General features: G+C 44.1%; 1 protein-coding gene across 1 annotated transcript in view; it reads left to right on the top strand.

The window, feature by feature from the left end:
- The window catches only part of LOC112962128 (probable cation-transporting ATPase 13A4), a 44,412-nt gene extending 27,836 nt beyond the window's left edge, over positions 1 to 16,576 (top strand). Inside the window, exons 18-30 of the mRNA XM_026058025.1 lie at positions 1,398 to 1,522; positions 2,538 to 2,701; positions 3,746 to 3,868; positions 4,558 to 4,637; positions 5,974 to 6,016; positions 6,947 to 7,056; positions 8,297 to 8,393; positions 9,082 to 9,154; positions 10,412 to 10,586; positions 11,058 to 11,275; positions 12,870 to 12,958; positions 14,668 to 14,748; positions 15,256 to 16,576. Coding sequence (XP_025913810.1) covers positions 1,398 to 1,522; positions 2,538 to 2,701; positions 3,746 to 3,868; positions 4,558 to 4,637; positions 5,974 to 6,016; positions 6,947 to 7,056; positions 8,297 to 8,393; positions 9,082 to 9,154; positions 10,412 to 10,586; positions 11,058 to 11,275; positions 12,870 to 12,958; positions 14,668 to 14,748; positions 15,256 to 15,477 — 1,600 coding nt within the window. The 3' untranslated portion in view covers positions 15,478 to 16,576. The remainder of the gene's footprint in view (positions 1 to 1,397; positions 1,523 to 2,537; positions 2,702 to 3,745; positions 3,869 to 4,557; positions 4,638 to 5,973; positions 6,017 to 6,946; positions 7,057 to 8,296; positions 8,394 to 9,081; positions 9,155 to 10,411; positions 10,587 to 11,057; positions 11,276 to 12,869; positions 12,959 to 14,667; positions 14,749 to 15,255) is intronic.
- The last annotated feature ends 2,480 nt before the right edge of the window (positions 16,577 to 19,056 follow it).

Here is a 19,056-nt window from a genome sequence, read left to right as displayed (position 1 = left end):
ATCCTCTGTTGCTGTCTTGATCCAATCTGTATTCATCTTTCTAGCATAGAGCAGCCAGCTGAACAGCCAACTCTTCTGCTACTCTCATAGTATTAGTTTTCCACAGGCCTCAACACACACATGCATCCGTATGCCTTTCCACAAATTCGTGTAGCTCTTGCCTGTGATGTTTCAGAAACATCATTTATGAAACATTTGCGGCTACTTAGGGCATCTGCTGTCCTTTCTGTTCACTAGCTGCAGGTCCTAATCCAGATGGGTTTCACTTGCTTTTTCACTGGGTTCTTCACTTGCCGAAAGGGCCAGTGGCACTGGCACTGAGGCAAAGTGCAAGCAGTTTGTTTAATTCTTGTGACAGGTATCACTGACTTATCCAATCCAGTGAGCAAATGTGTATGATATGTCCCATATTTTGCAGTTGTGTGTGCGGTCATAGCATGGGTAATGTATATATTGCCAGGGGAAAAAAGAAAACTGGAGGTCAAACACAATCAGAGCCCTGTTGTGAAAGCACTGACTGTTCAGGCATCACCTGACTCGGCTATTCTGACTGCCATGCAACTGTTTGGCATCACCTCCTCCTGTCTACAGTGGCTAAAATAAGTGCTTAAAAGCTTTTAATTTTTCAAGCTGTTCAGAGGAAACCCAGTTCCCTGGAGGAACCTGAACTCTCTCTAGTTTATGCCTCAGTGATGGGATTGTTTACAAAATTCTGTCCTCACTTGCATTTATCAACTGTAAAAAAAGGCAAAGCACAGGTGTAAAGAGAGTAGGAAAGAACAGAGTTGGAGTTCTCACATGCTATTTGCTCAGGTATGAATGTCAGGAGTAGCAGATACCATTTGCTAATATGGGTATCTTTGCTGTATAGTCCTCAAATGAAAAAGGCTAGTGAGCATGAACTTTCCAAATCAGACCACCACAGTTTGGGAATCCTGCAGGAAATTCAGGGAGCGTTTTTGTGCTGCCTAGTGAAAGTGCGTGAATAGAAAATAGTCCAGCTTATCAGTCAGGCTTCATGTTGGTTTGTAGGGTGGACAGTTCCAAATTGGCTCTTTTTTGGTTTGGTAATTAAGCAAAGATGGGCTGGAAACTGATTATGTACTAAGCTCACTCTGCAGAACAAGGGAAGAACAGAATAAAACGATGAAAAATCAAGTGAAGTTCCTCCACAGACAACCAGCACCACCTGCTGCCGTGGTATGCAAACACTCCTGGTGTGAAAATAGCACCATAATAGACAGGCAGCCTGGGACTATTGAGAACTAACTCATTATCTGAATTCTTTTGAATTAGATTGGGTGTTTACTAGCTATAGCTAGCCTTCAGCAAATTCAATGCCAAAACAGGCCAAATGGAAAAAGAAGAATTAGACCTGTCTGTCTGTTCTTTCTAAGGGAGGAGGTGGAATCTGATCTGACATTCCTGGGCCTGCTGATAATGGAGAATCGATTGAAGAGAGAGACAAAGCCTGTCCTAGAAGAGCTCAGTGCTGCACGCATCAGGAGTGTTATGGTTACAGGTATCTAAATAGGTTGGGTTATTTATGTGGTCACTGGCCCAGACATGAGGGAATTCAACCATGTATGAGTGAACAAGCAGTCTGCTGCTTTATCACCACCGCTGGCAGGAGCACAGAGACATTTGTGTCTTTCAGACAATTATATTCCAAGAAGCATCTGTGTTATAGTAGTGGCATGTGTGCATGTTTATGTCCCTGGCAAATACACCAGGCTTTGTCAGATACCTAACTCTTAATCTGTCCCACTTTCACCATGGATCAGAGCCTTGCTGTTCCTCTGGTGCTTTCCAGTGAGTCCATTTTTTCTCCCTGGTTAGGATTACCAGATGACATGCACAAAAACATATCCTGCAGGATCCCTTCTTTGTAGGGCCTCTTGAAATCCTGTGGTCATAAACCAGCCCAGATAGAGCATGGGTGCCAGGACAAATTACTGAACCTTGTGGCTGCTGTGATTTATCAGAGCATATGCTAAGTCAGCTTCACRTACTTGCCTGCCTACCAGTCCCCATTTATCCCATGTTTTCCTTGAAGGGCTGGTTTGGATTTGGACAGAAGAAATACCAGAGGAGTTCTTCCATGGTCCAAAGACATTTTTTCCAGGAGTCACACAGATCTTGTCTTCTTGGGCTTCACCCCCTTCAGCACCCATCTTACGCCAAAGCAGTCTAAGGGCAATTGAGGAGTGTCAGTGATACTAGCAGCAACTTAACAGTGAATCCCTTATTGTTTATTGTGTAAAACAGAGAATCTAGGAGCACATTCCYCAGCTCAATTTCTTCAAGCTCAGGCCAAATGAAATATATATTTAATTATTGAGACAGACCTCATATGCAAAGTTTTGGTCTTCATCCAAAACTATAGTTTGTTTTTTTCTTAAGCACAGACTCTGAAATCTTACTGTTACCTGTGGGTATATCTGAAAACTCAGAATTCAGGAAAAGGCTAATGTTTTCCCCCTGAACAATTCCTCATTGCGGAAATATGCGGATAACACTCCCCTTGGTTTTTGTAGGTGACAATGTTCAGACAGCTATAACTGCTGCCAAAAATGCTGGGATGATTTCTCCAACCAACCCAGTGATTCTTGTGGAAGCAAACAAAATACCTGGGTCTCTTTCAGCATCTGTAACCTGGAAACCACTAGATGAAAACAATACTAAAGATTACGGAAGCCTGGTGAGCAATAGACAAGCGGGTGTCATGCAAGAAGAAAACAAACTAAGCTGGAACGCTTTAAATAATGCAGTGGGATTATGCTAGTATAACAGAGACTAGTCATTCACCACCATCTGCCCTACAGAATGTGATTTTCCAGAAAAGTGATTAAAAAGAAAGTGATCTTTATAAAGATGTTACCCTCCCCCAGAGTTTCCCTTCTAGCATATTATCTTGTGAACAGTATTTTTGCAAACTGCTTAGGCTAGTCTTGGGAACATCTTTGCAGAAAACCATGAAAGATTTGTTTCCAGCCCTCAGAATGGTCTGATGCCAGTTTCAAGAATGTTTCCCTGCAAGATATGTTTGATGGTACAGATATGAAGTCAAAATCTGTGGGACTGCCCTGCCATCTCTGTTTGAGCAGATAGTTAGCTCTTTGCAATACATGCAAAATTAAAACAGATAAACTGTTGAGAAATTGTATATGCACAGTGAAACATAAGCTAAGTATGCTAAGAAATTTTATTAATCAAATATCTCCACAATGAAACTGAGACAAAGACCAATTACTCTCTCCCTGAAGAGTATGTCTGAAGGAGCTGACCCTCCTCTGGGAGGTATTAGGGTCAGGCAGATGGCAGGGAATCTCTGCAGGGTCTGTTGAGGGGCTGCCATTGCCAGTTCCCAGTCTGAGCAGCATCTTCACCATCATTCACTGCAAAAAGGCATACCTAGCTATGGGGCCCATATGCTCTCTGGTGCCTCTCACTCACTGTGCAGCCCACAAGGTCGACACTTTTAACGATGGGGCTAAAACAGAGCTATGCCAAGGGACAGTTTTTAAAAGACATACGAGGCACCCAGTTCACACTGAAAATAATGGCATTATATGCCTAAATCCCTTTACAAATCCTGGCAAAGGGACCAGGCCTTGAATCCAGGTCTCCTAGAGCCTTCACAAGTGCCTTGCCCATGGGATGTCCTTTTTCTTTCTCTGTGATAGTGCATGGAGAAATGCACACAGCAGCCTAGGAACAGCACTCACTCTGGCCTGGTTTATAGGATGATGACAGTCAGGCTGAAAGAAGAATCAGGCTGGCAGCTGGATCAGGCCAATACCATTTTGCCATGAGTGGAAAATCATACCAAATTGTAGCACAGCATTTCAGCCACTTACTTCCAAAGGTAAGATCTGGGTTATTTAATTGGGGCAGATTTGCCATTCAGCAGATTTGGATTTTGCTGATATAATTAGCTGAAGAGATCTGGATCTGGATCTCTAATTTGGGAATAAATCTAACCTATTTGAAATACCCAAGCTGTGGGCTGGATGGATCTCTGATGTTAATGTGTGGAGAAAGGTCTGGAAACCCCTGAAATCCTTCTGTATATGAAAGAAGCAGACAARCCTCATGCTGCGAAGACATGACTTAAAACACTTGTGCCCATGTGCCTGGCTATTGCACAGCATTGGTTCCCTTAGGATTTGGAGAAAAGGAGAAAACCGTGTATTTCACAGCATGCAATTCAAGCATGACTAGTCTGTTTTATGGCAGGGAAAGGTACTTAGGAGGGAAGGTTAGAGTCTCTAGACTAGATCATTTCTAGTAACTCCCTGCCTAGTAATCTGTGTTCATCTAATAACTCAGATGACATGCTGATCTTCTTGTGCTCATTGTGATTGCTCTTTTTACAAAATATTAATTAAGATAAATTTTATCTTAGGTCCTGCTTAGGTCTTTTCCTGCTTTGGGTTCTAGCAGCAGTTGTTTGGAAATGTGGATTTTTGGCGGTTTCCTTTCCAGATCATCATTGAAATCACTGTGACTCTTGCATCAAGTGCTTAAAAAATTACTTCCTTTTTCTCTTTACAGCTCCTGCTGAATGGAACAGTTTTTGCTAGAATGTCTCCTGGTCAGAAATCCAGCCTTGTAGAAGAGTTTCAAAAGCTGGAGTAAGTTCATAATGAACACTAAAAGTTAGGAAGTGTTTGATGAATGAGTCTAATAAGAGCTAGCTTTTGTCTAACACAGTGATCCCTGGAAGTGTACAAAACTGAAACTTCTACCAAAGTACAGCTTGGCAATTAAATTCCACAAGTCCATTAAAGGGACATTGAAGTCCACATTAGTCTGGCAACCCAGCAAAGACCTAACACTCCCATAATTTTGAGTTTCCTTTGCTCACATCATTCYTACTTCTCTTTCTGGGCCTGAAGTAGGGGCACTTGTTTACCCAAGACTTTTAGGAATATCTCCCAGCACTGCAGCTTCTCTGATGCTAGCAGTTTTTTTACTGCACTGTCACTGACCCAGTCTGATGGATTAGAAAACATAGCAGTCTGTGGATAGTCTGTGGGCAGTCAGGACAATCTATGTCCTGTGCTCCTAACAGCCATGGAGATGTATATAGATCTCTGAGTTCCAGATGTCTTGCTGCCTGTTATTCAGTTACTTCCCAAGTTTTTTGAAGACCCCCCACACCCCTGCCTCAGCTAGCTAGCCCATGACCTCTCCCTAGAGCAGGGTAAGCTTGAAGCTGTTTCAGACTTGTCAGCCTGGTGTGAGCAGCTGTGAACATGCTAACCACTGTCTGGCCTCCCTGGAGCACCATCAGTGCCTCTCAGAGAGAACTTTCCCTGCACTGGAATCCAGGCCTCAAGAATAAAAGGTTCAAGTGATTCAGGTCCGGAAGCAGTAGATTGGTTTTACTCGGACACTGCGGATATAAAGACTTATTATTTTAAAGACTAGGTTCAGCATTTCACAAGGTCTTTTCAGGCTCAGGATAGGGATCTGTCCCCAGATACCCTGTTAAAGCCATACTCCCCTCTCCCTACTCCAGCTGCCTCTCTCACTCTCTGCCTCCTCCAGGAGATCCTGGAGGGGCTGGACCCCAAGACAGAGTGCCCATTCATATCTATCTCTGTGAACAATGAGGCATCAGTGTCTGGGATCCTTCCTGTCTGAGCTGACCCGTGACCCTTAACCCTTTCCTCTGTTATGAGCCTGCACCCGGTGAGTGTGGAAGACTGAGGCCATTGTAGTGAACATAAAACTACATGCTAATGTATTTTTCAGTCCATCATAGCAGAAAATCTTTGCTGTAGATGCATCTGAGGTGCAAGCCCAGACACACACAGAGTCCAGAGTCCTGGACTTCTGGTGCTTCAGTCCTTCAACCTTCCAGATGAGCTTTTAACAAAAAACAGGGGGAGGGGGCTTCGATTCCCTCCTGTTTACAGATCTCACCTTCCCCAGCACTGAACTGCAGGTCAATTTATTTTTTAGTTACTTTGTGGGCATGTGTGGAGATGGAGCCAATGACTGTGGGGTAAGTGAAAACTATTTACAGTTTAAATTTACATTTAAAAATGAATGCAATGCCAGTAGTGTACCCCAAGCTGAGCACACACTGGAGATGGGAGTCCTCTGCTTATTCACAGAGCAGCTATACTGGCCCCAGTACTGACTCAGATCTGATTCCACAGCATGGTCCTTACCATGCAGAAGCTATCCTAGGCAGAGGTGGTTACAAATCGTGGTCTCAAGTACTGAATCATTTTTTCTTTGCAAAAACACCCAAAAGACTCTTCAAATCCTCCACTGGGATTTCTAGCAACACCTTCAGTGGCTGAGGGAGGAGAAGATTGGGGTTAGGACGAGTTCCCTCGAGGAACAGCTGTAGCCCCACTGGGTTTTTGTAAGTACATCTTTTAAAAGTGCAAGGAAATGTTTTTCCAAAAGGAAGGGTCAGTATTCAGGGAAGAGCCCATAAGTCCCTTTGGCTTTGCTGACGGGTTCAGTTCACACCTGTGGCTTCATATACCCTTGTGTCAATGAGAGCAATGCCACCCAAGCAGTGAAGCACTCTCTGATGCAGGGTATATGCACTAACACAATGTCCCAAGAGTTCTCCCGGGGGAAACAGCCAGAGGATCTAGACTGTCTGCGTAAGATGTGACTGCAATGAAGCACTGACAAAGGAGGCACAGCCAAACCTGTCTTCTGCAGGTGGTGTGGATGGTTTTGGGGGCCTGTGGGGAATGGACTTTGCGCATGCTGTCATCCCCTTATTGCTTCTGGACGTCATGCTGCAACCATATCCCACTGGAGGAAACTTAGGGGTGGAGCACACCCAGGGAATGAGGAGGAACTGCTGTTCACAAAAAGCATCCTGTAGTAAGGGGTTCAGTTCTAGGTTGGCATACCAGTCACTGTGTCTTCCTTGCTTGAGAGTACTGAAGAGGAATGTGCCTTTCAGGCTTTGAAAATGGCACATGCAGGAATATCACTGTCAGAGCAGGAGGCATCCGTGGCTTCACCTTTTACATCACGAACTCCCAGCATAGCATGTGTGCCAGAGCTAATCAGGTAAGTGTGGATATTTGTGTCCTGTTATGTCAAGGAGGCAGTCCTGACTCCTCTCTAATATTAGAGTTTAGTGTTCCCACCAGGCCAGGCTGTACATATGGAGGGAAAAATAAAAATCTCTGACCTTGAAATTGCCTTGAAATTGCTCCTCTCTAAATTTCCTTTAAGATAAATCCTTTTTTTTTCCCCCTCAAAACTACAGGAGGAGGGCAACTGCAGCTGAGCATTATATCATTAGCGATATTTTAAGTTCAAAAGAAATAACAAAACAAGCAGCGCTCTATAAGTTGAATCCAGTCCACAATACCACCCTGTGCACTATTATTAGGCACAACCTCTGATATACTATGCAAACACAAAATTAGCATCTGTTGAGCCATTCCCTTAGTTAGGTTTTGCAAAAAGTAAGTTACTTGTTCCTTCCTCAGTAAAGCATAGGGGATCAGGACTGTGCCAAACTTAAGCACTTCATGCAGTGAACATCAGGAATCACAGGAAGTCACTGTCTAAAACTGGGAGCTTCATTAAGAACAGCTTTAGCACTAGACCTGCTGGCTAGTTCATCACCGAGCCTCTCTCTAGAACTTCCCCCAACCACTGCTCAGAGGAGCAATACGTCTGTCTAATACTGTGAGTCAGGGTGAAGCTAGGAACAGGCTCAGCAACTGACTTAGTCCATTGCTCTAACCACTGAACGTGCTATCTTCTGAAGAGTCTGTAACAGTGAATAGGACTATTCCTTATTCTGGTGGCTTTTTCTGTAAATTCCACAAAGCATTTGATAGTGCTGTGAAGAAGGCCAAGGTCCTGGTTTTGCTTAGTGGGGCRGATGAATACTGGAGAGCATTTGGAAAGAATCTGTTTCCCCAGTCAGATACTGTATGGTCACTGCTTTAGAAGAGGATGTGTCAATTTGAATTATCTGAGCAGCTGCCTGTCTCTGTGTGCTTTTCCTCCTGTGTAATTGTTACCTGCACTATTAATGTCAGCAGGAAGACTCACTGGAATAAATCCTAGTCTTGGGAACATGGATGACTGGAATCAAATCCTTTTGCTTGCAGCAGCATTTCTGCAAGAGAAAGTTTTACTTTCATTCAGGCCAAATTTTATTTAATTTACCTCCCAGCAAAATACTGGCAGAGACTTCTCTCCTTGTGACAAATGCCCTGTTTTCCAGAGTATTGGCAACAGGAGCAGACCCATCACCTAATTGCTGTCATTTATTCACCTCTTTACACAGGGAAGGCCGTGCTGCCCTGGTCACTTCCTTCTGCATGTTCAAATACATGGCACTGTACAGCATCATCCAGTACCTTGGTGTTCTCCTGCTGTACTGGGTATGTCTTGGGAGTGTGGGACTTGTTGGCTAGAATTGGAGTGTTCTTCCTCTATCTGAGCTACTAACTTCTGTGATTATCATGTGATCCTTCTGTATCCTCATCTGAAAACTGGAAAGGTTCTTCCCATTAACTTCAGCCAAAGGGCTTAGGGTCCCAGCTGGACAAAAGGGAGGCTGAGATACTGAGCAGTGGTTCAGATGAGGGTGTATGTTTGTGAAAAGGGAGAATTTGGCATAAGCATATGATGTTGCAATTTATTCAGCATTTAAAGCATGAATTAGTTTAACAGTAAGCAAAATCCCTTAGAGTGCCTTAAACCACTTCTGTATGGCTTCTTCCCAACTAGGGAGGAGGGCTTTGCATTCAGAAGTCACCCAGCATTGAGAAAGGATGTGTCTCTTCAAATAGGCTTCTTTTTTGTTGCACTGAGTGAACTGGAAGCATCATTAGCCTGAACAATGCACAAAATAAGAGTATTCACCGCAGGCCCAATAATGATGAATATATTGGCAGGGTGGTGGGTTGTGTGGTCCCCTTATCTGCTGAATAGCATACTCTTGGAATTTCAGAACAAACAGCAGAGCATTAGCTCCATGAAAGTAATACAGCTTCTAGAGATGATATAAACAAGCCCACGGCAAATGTCTGATTTGTGACTTTTTTTTCTTTGTGTTCCTCTTTTCAGCAACTAAAGTCCTTTGGGAATTACCAATTTTTGTTCCAAGATCTGGCTATTACCACTGTAATTGGTGTGACAAGTAAGCCCCTCAGTCATCTTATGTATTAGTGAGAGAAGAGATCTCAAATATTTTTCACTTCTCTGGAAATGCATAATCCTATGTATAGCRAGGGAGAAAAGAGAGAGACTGCATAGACTGCAGGAATTTTATGTTAGTAGAGAAGACTTCTTGCTTGAGAAAAGAAAGCTCTGAATTAAAATGGGCAATTCTTAGTGGTGGAGTTGCTGGGCATGTAGATTGTTGATAATTGGGATCTTGTCTCTAGAGAGAGAGAAAACAAACAGACCTAATAAAGTAGAAGGGAACATTCAGGCTTTTTCCTGTGGACTTGAGAAGGCAGATCAAGAAGATGGTGAAGGATCCATGCCGAAAGGAAAGAGTTTGCACTGTGTGGAGTCCAACTCGCATTCCAAGCTGTGTAGGCAGGAGGCACAAGAGAAAAGAGATATGAAAATGAGCAGGAAAGAAGTGACAGATGTCAGACACTGCAGAGGAGAAAGTTATAAGCCAAGAATGASAGAGGAGACCAGCACTGGACAAGGAGGGGAAAAGAAACAGACAGGTTGGCGGATTAGAATAAATGGAGAGGTATAGAAGCAGGAATGGCAAGGGCCGGGGCATGAAAAGCATATGTCTAAAGCACACAACTGTCTTCCATCCCTGCGGGATTACAGACAACTGGAAAAGGCCTTGATTAAATCAGTCCTAAAGGGTCAACCACCATACTGGGTGATGAAAGCTATCTTGCTATAAGTAGCCCATTTGGCAACACTGCATCAAGGCTTTCTGTGTAGTTATTTTATTCAAAGGCCCGGTAAGCCTGGATGATGTGGTGAAACCTAAGAAGAGAGGACTTGAGGGAAATCTGTTGGGTCCTCTACCAGCTCCAATAATCAGACACTAGATGCTTAGTCCAGGAGGATACATGGGACATGTACAACAATATAKCCCAAGCCACAGATGACAACAAATCACAGAGAAAACAGGAGAGTCTGAGCATATCCTTTTATCCTTGGGCCTCACAGTATACAAATAAAGTCAAGATCCAACTTCTTTTTTTCCAAAAGTGCCTAATAGTAGTCAGACGCCATTAACTCCTTCTGTGGCCAATAAGATTTGATGAGAAAATAACTATATTTTGTAATTGAAATAGTATTTGTATATATTACAGTGAACCTTGTAGACTGTAAAAGAGCTGGCCATTAATAACAGTCAGTAATAGCAGCACTACTGGTGTTTTGGACACGCTAGTAAACATGTCTCTGCATGTTTCAGTGAGTTTCACAGGTGCCTATCCAAAGCTGGTTCCCTACAGGCCTCCTAGCCAGCTCATCTCACCCCCATTGCTTCTCTCCGTCATACTTAACATCCTCTTCAGTCTCAGCATGCAAATTTGGGCATTTGTGGTGGTCCAGGAGCAGCCCTGGTATTCCAAGACMAATATACACAGGTAAGTCCCCTTCTTGGGACTCTGGGGGACCCAGGCAGACACAATGGGACAGGTCTGCATGATACTGTTCATCAGTTTGACCACAATGCTGATCAACATCTTCAGGCAGAGCCTGTGTTCCCCCATAGGGTGCTAAGTAAACAGTGATGTCTGCGGGTCCCAACCTCTCCAGAAAGTCTGCTGTGCAGCACAGTGCTTGTGGTGAGAATCTTTCTGCTGAGTGCAAAGAGAAGCATTTGATTGCAGGGGAGGCCAGGGTATCCAAGCAGGTTTGAACTCAGACTTTGCCAAGTTCAGCAAACTCAACCCAGCGGGTGTGATTGAGGGCACTGCCAATAACCCACATCCTTGTGACAGCAGGGGGAAACCATGACTATGAGGGAGTATGAGGATTCCTGATAGTGATAGTGGAAGCTGGGGGAAATGACCAGACAGCGATCATTTGCTGATCAGAGTGACACTTTTTTATAGTGCCTGCCTCTCAGGAAATGACAGCCACATGGAGAATTCTTCCACTATTTCCAGCCTTGGCTTCCRTGGGGTGAGAGATGGAACCCTTAGGGAAGTGAACAATCGCTATAAGAGCTATGAAAACACCACAGTGTGGCTGCTAAGTACCATCAACTGCCTCATCGTAGCACTGGTTTTTTCCAAGGGAAAACCTTTCAGGCAGCCTGTCTTCACAAACTGTAAGTATGGGAAGAAAGGGAGGGATCTGTGGCACACTCAGCTCAGGAAGGAGTCCAATTCACTAGAGAAAAATTAAAACTTGACCAAAGTGATGCCAGCCAAAACAGCAGGAGCCCATATAAGATTCCTAAATCTCTACTTTGTTGACTAGAGGCAACCTTTTCAGAAGTTTTAGTCCCAGTTGCATCCTGTGATCAGCACCTCTCTSAGCTGGACTGACACTTTGTGCTTCTGTGCTGCTGGAAGTTTGGCCCTGGCATTCAAATTTCTGAAGCAGACAAATGAAAACTGTTAACAAGTAGCAGGCAGGCACTGTTGACTGGCAGAAGTGTCGTGTTACTAAAGAGAGCCTGAAAGATGCATCTCAAGAAAAGAAGAGCCAGAATTAGAAGGCCTGACTTTGCTCTTGTCTTTAGAATATCACAGGAATAGCCCTATCCCTGTCCCTGCAAGGCAAGCTGGTTGAGCAATGTCTGAGGGGGCTCATGTTCAGGATATTCTCTTGGGCCCATCTCAGAAGAAAAAATATAATGAAGTCTGTGCATTTCAGAATCCCTCTTTCCCATTCCAGAATCAGAGATGTTTAGCAGTTGATAATTCTATGGCCAATATCTCCTTTAAAGAGAAAACATCAAAGGATACAGCACCTTGAAGGAGCTCTAATTAAATCTAGCTGCTCTGTTCTGCCTCTGAAAGACTGTCATGTGAAGGGAAGATCAGCAGATGTGATTGTGGCAATTCTGGAAGCTGCAGTGAGGCATAGAAGGGCTGCTCTTTTTCTCTGTGGGACAAATTGTGTAGCTCTCTCTTAAGGAAAGCTTTGCTCAGCTTTTCTCTACTGAAGAGTTAAATGTATGCTGCAGGTTTCATGGCCTGGCTCTTTTTGGTATGGGCATAGTGAGGTGGGGACAATCCTCCCAGAAGAGGTGAAGAGATGAACTGATTCTTGATCTACAATCACATACATTAGCAGAAAATTTCAGATAGCAGAAGGGTCATCAATCTCACAGAACCAGGCAAAACCAGAGTGAGTGACAGGGGTGTGAAGTCTGATCCATGCCAGCTGAAAAGAAGAGGAATTTAYTGATCATTGGGAAATCTGCCTAGGGATGGGGAGGGCAATAGATTCTCCATTAGCTGGAGTCTTTAGATACTGATGGAGACCTGAGTCTTGATATCACTGAAATCAAGGGCAAAGCTCCTAATTAATCRGTGAGAACAAGGCTGCATCTTGGACATCTTTGTGAATGACAGAACAGGAGACGCTGGGCTCAGTGTGAGACATGCCAAAGGTTCTGTGGGTTCTGGGACCTGAGAGGTCAGATCAAATGATTAAAACAATCTCATGGCCTCTTAAATCTATGGCTGCAAGGCTTGTCCCAGCCTCACATATATCTACTTGAGTGAGTAAAGCTGGGGTTTTACTCAGTTCTTTTTTTTTCCCTGTGCATTCCTTGCTATTTCATGGATTGTTTTTTTTTTTTTTTAAGTATTTGACACAGAAAATGATGTCTACATTCCTCTTTAGTAAAGGCAAGCAGCTGAGAATGCTTGTAAATTCATTGTTTTATTTGTTTCCTCTTGTCCCTTCAGATGTGTTCGTACTGGTGCTCACAGGGCAGCTGGGTGTTTGCCTCTTTTTGATGTTTGCTGATATTGATGATCTCTACTCAAAGATGGGTGTAAGTATTGTTCCAGGGTAGGTTTTCATATTACTGCCAACCCATTATAAATGCACTAGGACTGTTTTTAGCACAAGGCACAGACTTCAGCAGGGACATATGGCATTTCTGAAGACAAGTCAAATTTAGAAGAGGTGGATTTTAGACGATGAGAATGAAGAACCTTCTGGAGATATGCTAGCTCCACAACTATTAGGAGGATGTTGAACAAACTGAGGTCTGTGCATTCTGACACCTAGCCGTCTATACAAGGACCTCAGTTTGATTGTTTCAGTGCATTGGCCATGCAACAGAAGTCCACATTGCTGAACTTGCCATGTTTGGTATGTTGGTGGCTTAGTGGTTAGTAGTGAGACCAGCAGAAGAAAGGGGCTAGGCCCTGCAGGTTAAGCTAAAGTACTATGCACTTCAGTTTCTCAAGCTGTACTTGCTCTGCAGGCAAAACACGTGAAGCAGATCTGCCAGTCAGTACTCACTGCAGCTCTTGGTTCTCAGTTTCCAACATTTTCAGGCACCCTGTCTAGATTTCAGAGCTGGCTGGAGCCCACAGTTTCCTAAAGCATCATTTGGGTTTAGAACAGTTGTGGAGAAAGACTAGTGAGATTGTCATGGGAATAGACCATCTGTCTTGAAAGATATCAAGAGCCTGACAGAAGGCAAGCTAGGAGATGCCATATACAAATACATCCTAGGGTAGATACCATGGAGGGATAAGAGCTACATCAACCGCAGGACGGGGTTGTCAGTGAACCTGACATGAATACAATCACGCTGGAAATTGGAAGGAAAATGTTAACTTCTTCCAGTGTGACTCTCGCACAGCCTTGTAGTAGGCATCACAGGAACAAAACAAAACAAACACACAGCTATTTTGTCAGTAAATTTTTGATCAGAACAGTGCAATAAGGTGGCTCGGGGTAACAAGTACTGGACATAATGCTGCTTAAGTCTTGTATCTCTGTGTAAGTGTTGGAAAGTGGATCTAGAAATGGGAATAATGAAATGTGGAAACAGATACATAAGCAAGAAGAACAGACCTGGATTTTGATTGCCAAGCAGCCTAGCTATTGCTGCCTCACTGTGTAACAGCTCCCAGAGCAGAGGCTCACCGAGGAGACACGATTAAAGACGCAGCCACGAGATGGCACTTTTAAGCAAGTCTTAGTCCTGTTGTGGATTGTGGTGACACAGGACATTGTCAGCACTGCAGCTCTGAGGGACTAAAATGGCTTTGGGAAGAACTGCAAAACTCCCAGTCTGTCAGGAGGGAATGCACTGGATTTGYTGGGAAGAGAAAAGGAGGGAGGGGCAATAAGATGAAAGTCTGAAGTAGCCTAGCCCTGGAGAAACTGCTGATCCAAATTTTGGATCTGAGCTGCATCTCTGAAATAGGTTGAGCTACAGCCAGAAACCCAGTGCCCCAGCTGTGGGAAGCTGGAGCTGGATTTGGAGCTGAAATACTCAGTCCTATTTCTTATTTTAAGAAGAAAACAAACATTTAGGTTTTCTGTTGCAGTTCTGGAGTATGGTTTTCTCTGCTAGATCATAAGTTTAAATGCTTCTTCATCAGTAATTCCTCAAGACAAGTAGCAATATCAGCTTTTCAGCAATGTATGCAGTCAGTATGGGATTTTGGCTTCTGATGATGTGTGCTCCTACCCATGCCCAGTGCATGCACACATTGTTGACCACTTCTGCTTTCTTCCCAGCTTGTCTGCACGCCCACCACCTGGCGGGTCTCCATGGTGATAATGCTCGCAGTCACACTTGCTGTGTCCTTCATTGCCGAGGTGAGTGAGCTTCTCTGAACATACCTGTCAGCACTATTTGGAGAAAAGAAAGTGTCAGGTCTCACCCTCTCTCCATCCTTCTCAGCCCAGCTTGGGAATATCTGGTAAAACAGGAGCCATTGCTGCTACCTTACCCTTCCCCTCTCCCCTCAAAGCCCCACATCAGAATGATTACATAAGAGTGTGGCCTCAACCACCTTTTCTTTCTTCTGGTGAACAGGATGTACCAGGCCCTTCCCCATGCCAGAGAAATATGGGGAGTGTTTAGTGTTTTCTACTCAAATCCTGCAGACTGTCAGGATGAACCAGTCCTAGCTTTCTGGTGGAGAGCTCTGGTGGAGCTGATACAAGAAGTGCCCAGTAAAGGACTATTTATGGGATGTGGATGAGCAGGACATGGTGGGAAATCTGGCTCTCCACTACTTTCCCTGTGTGTGTCCTGTGGATGAAGAGGAAAAGCTGCTCTTTGGGTCCTCCAAAATCATCCATCTGCTCTTGCTTTTACAGGAAGCTGTCATCGAGAACAGAGCCCTATGGCTGCTGCTGAAAAAGACCTTCGGGTACTACTCAAAGAGCAATTACAGGAGGCTGCAGCGGGTGTTAGAGCAGGACTCAGCCTGGCCACCTCTGAATGAAACTTTCTTTTCAGATTCTGTTGCATTATCAGTAGACGAAAATATGGGAGGCCACAGCAATCCAACATTTGACAGCAATGAGAACACACTCTGAAGGAACCATGTCCAGGACAGTTGTACCTGATGGTGAAAGGACTGTCCCAGAGACTTTAGAAAAGAGGAAGAACTGACCCACTCCTACCCCCTGATCCTGAGCATAACCAGATTTGGCTTGAATACACCAGAAGCATAAAATCTGACTGCAGTAATCACTATAAAGCCACTATGATGGTTCTCTTGACCCCTAACCAACAGATGAGTGGCTGCTGGCAGCTAGCTGTAAATGGAGCAGCCTGGGAAGACTGGCAAAGTATATCCATGGTTGAAACTCCCAGTGCTGCATCCCTCTCTTAAGCTGCATTATACAGTCTGTAAGAATGGTGGATCTTCCTGATGACACGTAGCTAATTCAGATCCCAGCACTCCTACTTCCCTTTAGAGAAATCAGATAGAACTTGCTCCTGTTTGAGGCTGCTGAACACAAACAGGTCCTTGTATTCCTACAGCTCCCAGAGTTTCAGATACTGGTACTTCGTGTCTGAGGTTTGTTGTTTCCTTCTCTGTCAATGCTTCACTTTCTGGAGCTGGAAGGAGCTACAAATAGCCAGAGCCTTCTCCTAGAACCATGCACTCTCACCACCATCATGTCTTTCCYATCCTTGAGCGACCATGATGGGAACAGTGCAGAGCTCTTCCTAGCTCCCTGCTACCAGGCAACCCACTTGCACTAAGGAAGAAGGATGGGACTTCCCAGAGCCATTCAAGGCTTTTTGGAGCCTCTCTGTGCCTGGAATTTGGACTGAGGTTCTGGTTCTGATCATGAAGATTTTTTTAGCCCTCTTTTCAGTTTAACTGATGTGGTACTTGCATTTTCCAGGTGAAAATTTATTGACCTATAGAGCAGAATGATTTCATTGCTTCACCTTGTTTTTGAGGGAGGTGTTTGTCTGGGTTGTCTTTTTAAAAAGAATTAGAAGGAAATACGTGGTATTTGCAAATTATGATCTTATTCTGTGGGGCTACAAGACATGCTAACCCTGGTATTGAGAATTTGGTGGGCTGGATTACAGCAGGTGCTGCACAGCTGGGGTGCTGCCTCCCATCACTTACCAGTTTAACAGTGGTAAAAAGCAGATATTCTAGGGGTTACTACTCCCAAGGGGCTAAAGCCTGAATTAAAAAACTGTGAACCACAAACACAGCTGAGTCTCAGCATAATTCTGTTAAAGTCTGTAACACACTCTTAAGTTGGACCATCTGAGATTTTGGCTCTGGTTTCCTCCTGTATTTGTGTGTGCTGCACACTGTGCATAAGTCATTCATCCACTCATATGCCCCACCTGTTAACTTTGAAGGTAACTTTATCCTATGGGGCTATTAAAGATGTGTTTCAGGGGTGCTTCACTCGCTCRTTTGTGCTGCTTCTGCAGTACATAAATACAAAAGCACTGAGCATTTCTGCAAGTTTTGCCTACTTAAAAAAGCAGATTCTGCCAGCAAGGATTCTCTTAGCCCTTTGATGATAGGCTGACTTCCTACTTACCATGTTTTGCAGTCTATCCCCAGCTGGGTACAGCAGCAAGACATCAGTCAGGAGGCTTCGGACCAAGAGGAACAATTCCTTTTTTGGATAGGGTGTCTATGTTGGGGGTGTCCTTCTGAAATGGCTGCACGATTTGTTTTGTCACAGCTGGAGTTTGCCARTGCTTTTCCTGGGTGGAGCTGAGGAGTGCTTCAGCACGTGGGGACTGTATGTTCCCGTTATTCAATGCTAAGGCACCCCTGCACTGCAACAGAAACCAAATAATCAGACAGGATGGTAGTCATGGTAAAGACTCCTTTGGTCTTTCAGAGTGAAAACTAGCTCTGGATAACCAAAAGCAAATCAGTGTAGATTATGCATTGCTTTGATTCAATATCTGAACCAGAACCATGTTTGAAAAAAGTTTAGCTTGAATCAAAAAATAAGTTCTTGGTATTCATTTTAGTAAAAAGAAAAAAAAGTTTGTTTTAAACTTGAATAAAATGTTTATTTGACTCAAAGCAATTTTTTTCCCATCCTAGACAAGTTTGATAAATGCAAATGGAGTAAATACCAATCACAAAAGAAGAGAAGCTGTGGCAGTATGTTTTGAGTGCCACTGACCAGAAGATGGGAATCTCAGCCAGGAAATGGCAAAATTGGGTTTATCTCTCTCTTGCTGATGGGGTTTCAGAATTATACTTTTTGCAGGACCATGTCCTAATCATCAGGATACAAAGTGTTTTGGAGTCAGTAGCTTTCACAGTCTCTGTTGATCCTGTTCCATTTCACATGGAGTTTTAAATATTCATCAACTTGTTGAGCAACTCTATATCCCAGTGGGGGGGCACTTACTGCGGGACTGACACTAGCCTCTGCCCCAACAAATATGCATTTCCTCCAAAGGGAAGCAGCTGAACAGATCAGACTGAAGGTTCAGACATTGGCTGAGCTACACTAATTGACTTGGCGTATGTTTTAGCCCTTTGCAAGTGCAAAGTAAAACAGTTGCTCCTGTGTGTCAGCAGCTCGCTGAGCAGTGAGAATTCAGGGGTGTACATGAGCCTGAGAGCACCTGACTGCTGAACTTGCTCCAGCAGGGCAGATAGGGCAGTTTTTTGCAAGAGAGGAGTGAGCATCCTCTTAGGCAGTAGAGGAAGCTGAATCCATGTTTCCTATGTTTTGTGTGAAGGCCCAAATCATTGCACTACTGAGAAATGAGAGGCACAGATCCAGCAGTGCTATTTCCTTCTGTTTTGTGACTCTGACCTGAATATTTTCTCAGTCTGAAACTGGTTGACCAATAACCCAGTAACCCCACACTGGGATCAGAGCTGCAGTCTAGGTAGCCCATCAGCTGGCTTCAGACTGTGGCCAACAGCAGACATTGAAGGGAAATCATCAGAACAGGGAAAATGGGCAGAGAGGTGTCCCCTAGAATTCCCTCTCACCCTGAATTCGTGAAAGTGAAAAATTTCAAACTTTTTGGACAAAGGATTCCCCCCCACACACAAAAACAAAACAAAACAAAACAAAAAAAACCCCTCCCAGTCCTACTTATAAGTAGAAATCTCTTACAATGTGACTACAACGTTCCACTACTGCTGACCTGGAGAAACCTCTGGGTCAGCAAATGGAAACAAACAGTTTCCGTGCATGAAACAAACTCCTTGTTCAAGAATGGTCTGGTTCTGCTTTCAAGGTCTCCTCTCTCTAGGAAAGAACATTCCAAGGAAACAATGATTCTTGGCATTTCACAATTTTTCTTCATGCAGTGAGAGCCAGCCAACCTGAGGGTTACATGTCTCGGGGTCTGCTGTGAATTCTCGTCTTCTGCTGCACTCCACAGAGCTCTGGTGACCCTGGGCATTTCAGTCTCACACTCACATTACAACTTCTGCAAGGCCACACAGCTCAGCACAAATCAGAAAAGGTTCACATTTGTTCAAGGTGAGTTTCCAGTTTGTAACAAAACCCATTAGCAGGTAAAGGCTAGAGGCTTTAGCTCTTGCTCTATGCAGTCCTTGCAGCTTCAGGAAACACTACAAGAGCAGGCTAGTGGAGTTACTCCTGCCATTCTCTGTTCAAGATACAGTAACAATTTCCTTGGAG

The sequence above is a fragment of the Apteryx rowi genome, unplaced genomic scaffold (genome assembly GCF_003343035.1).
Source record: "Apteryx rowi isolate R43461 unplaced genomic scaffold, aptRow1 scaffold_142, whole genome shotgun sequence".
Taxonomy (NCBI): domain Eukaryota; kingdom Metazoa; phylum Chordata; class Aves; order Apterygiformes; family Apterygidae; genus Apteryx; species Apteryx rowi.
The sequence above is the reverse complement of the archived record's forward strand: the minus strand, read 5'-3'. Positions and strand labels throughout refer to the sequence as shown.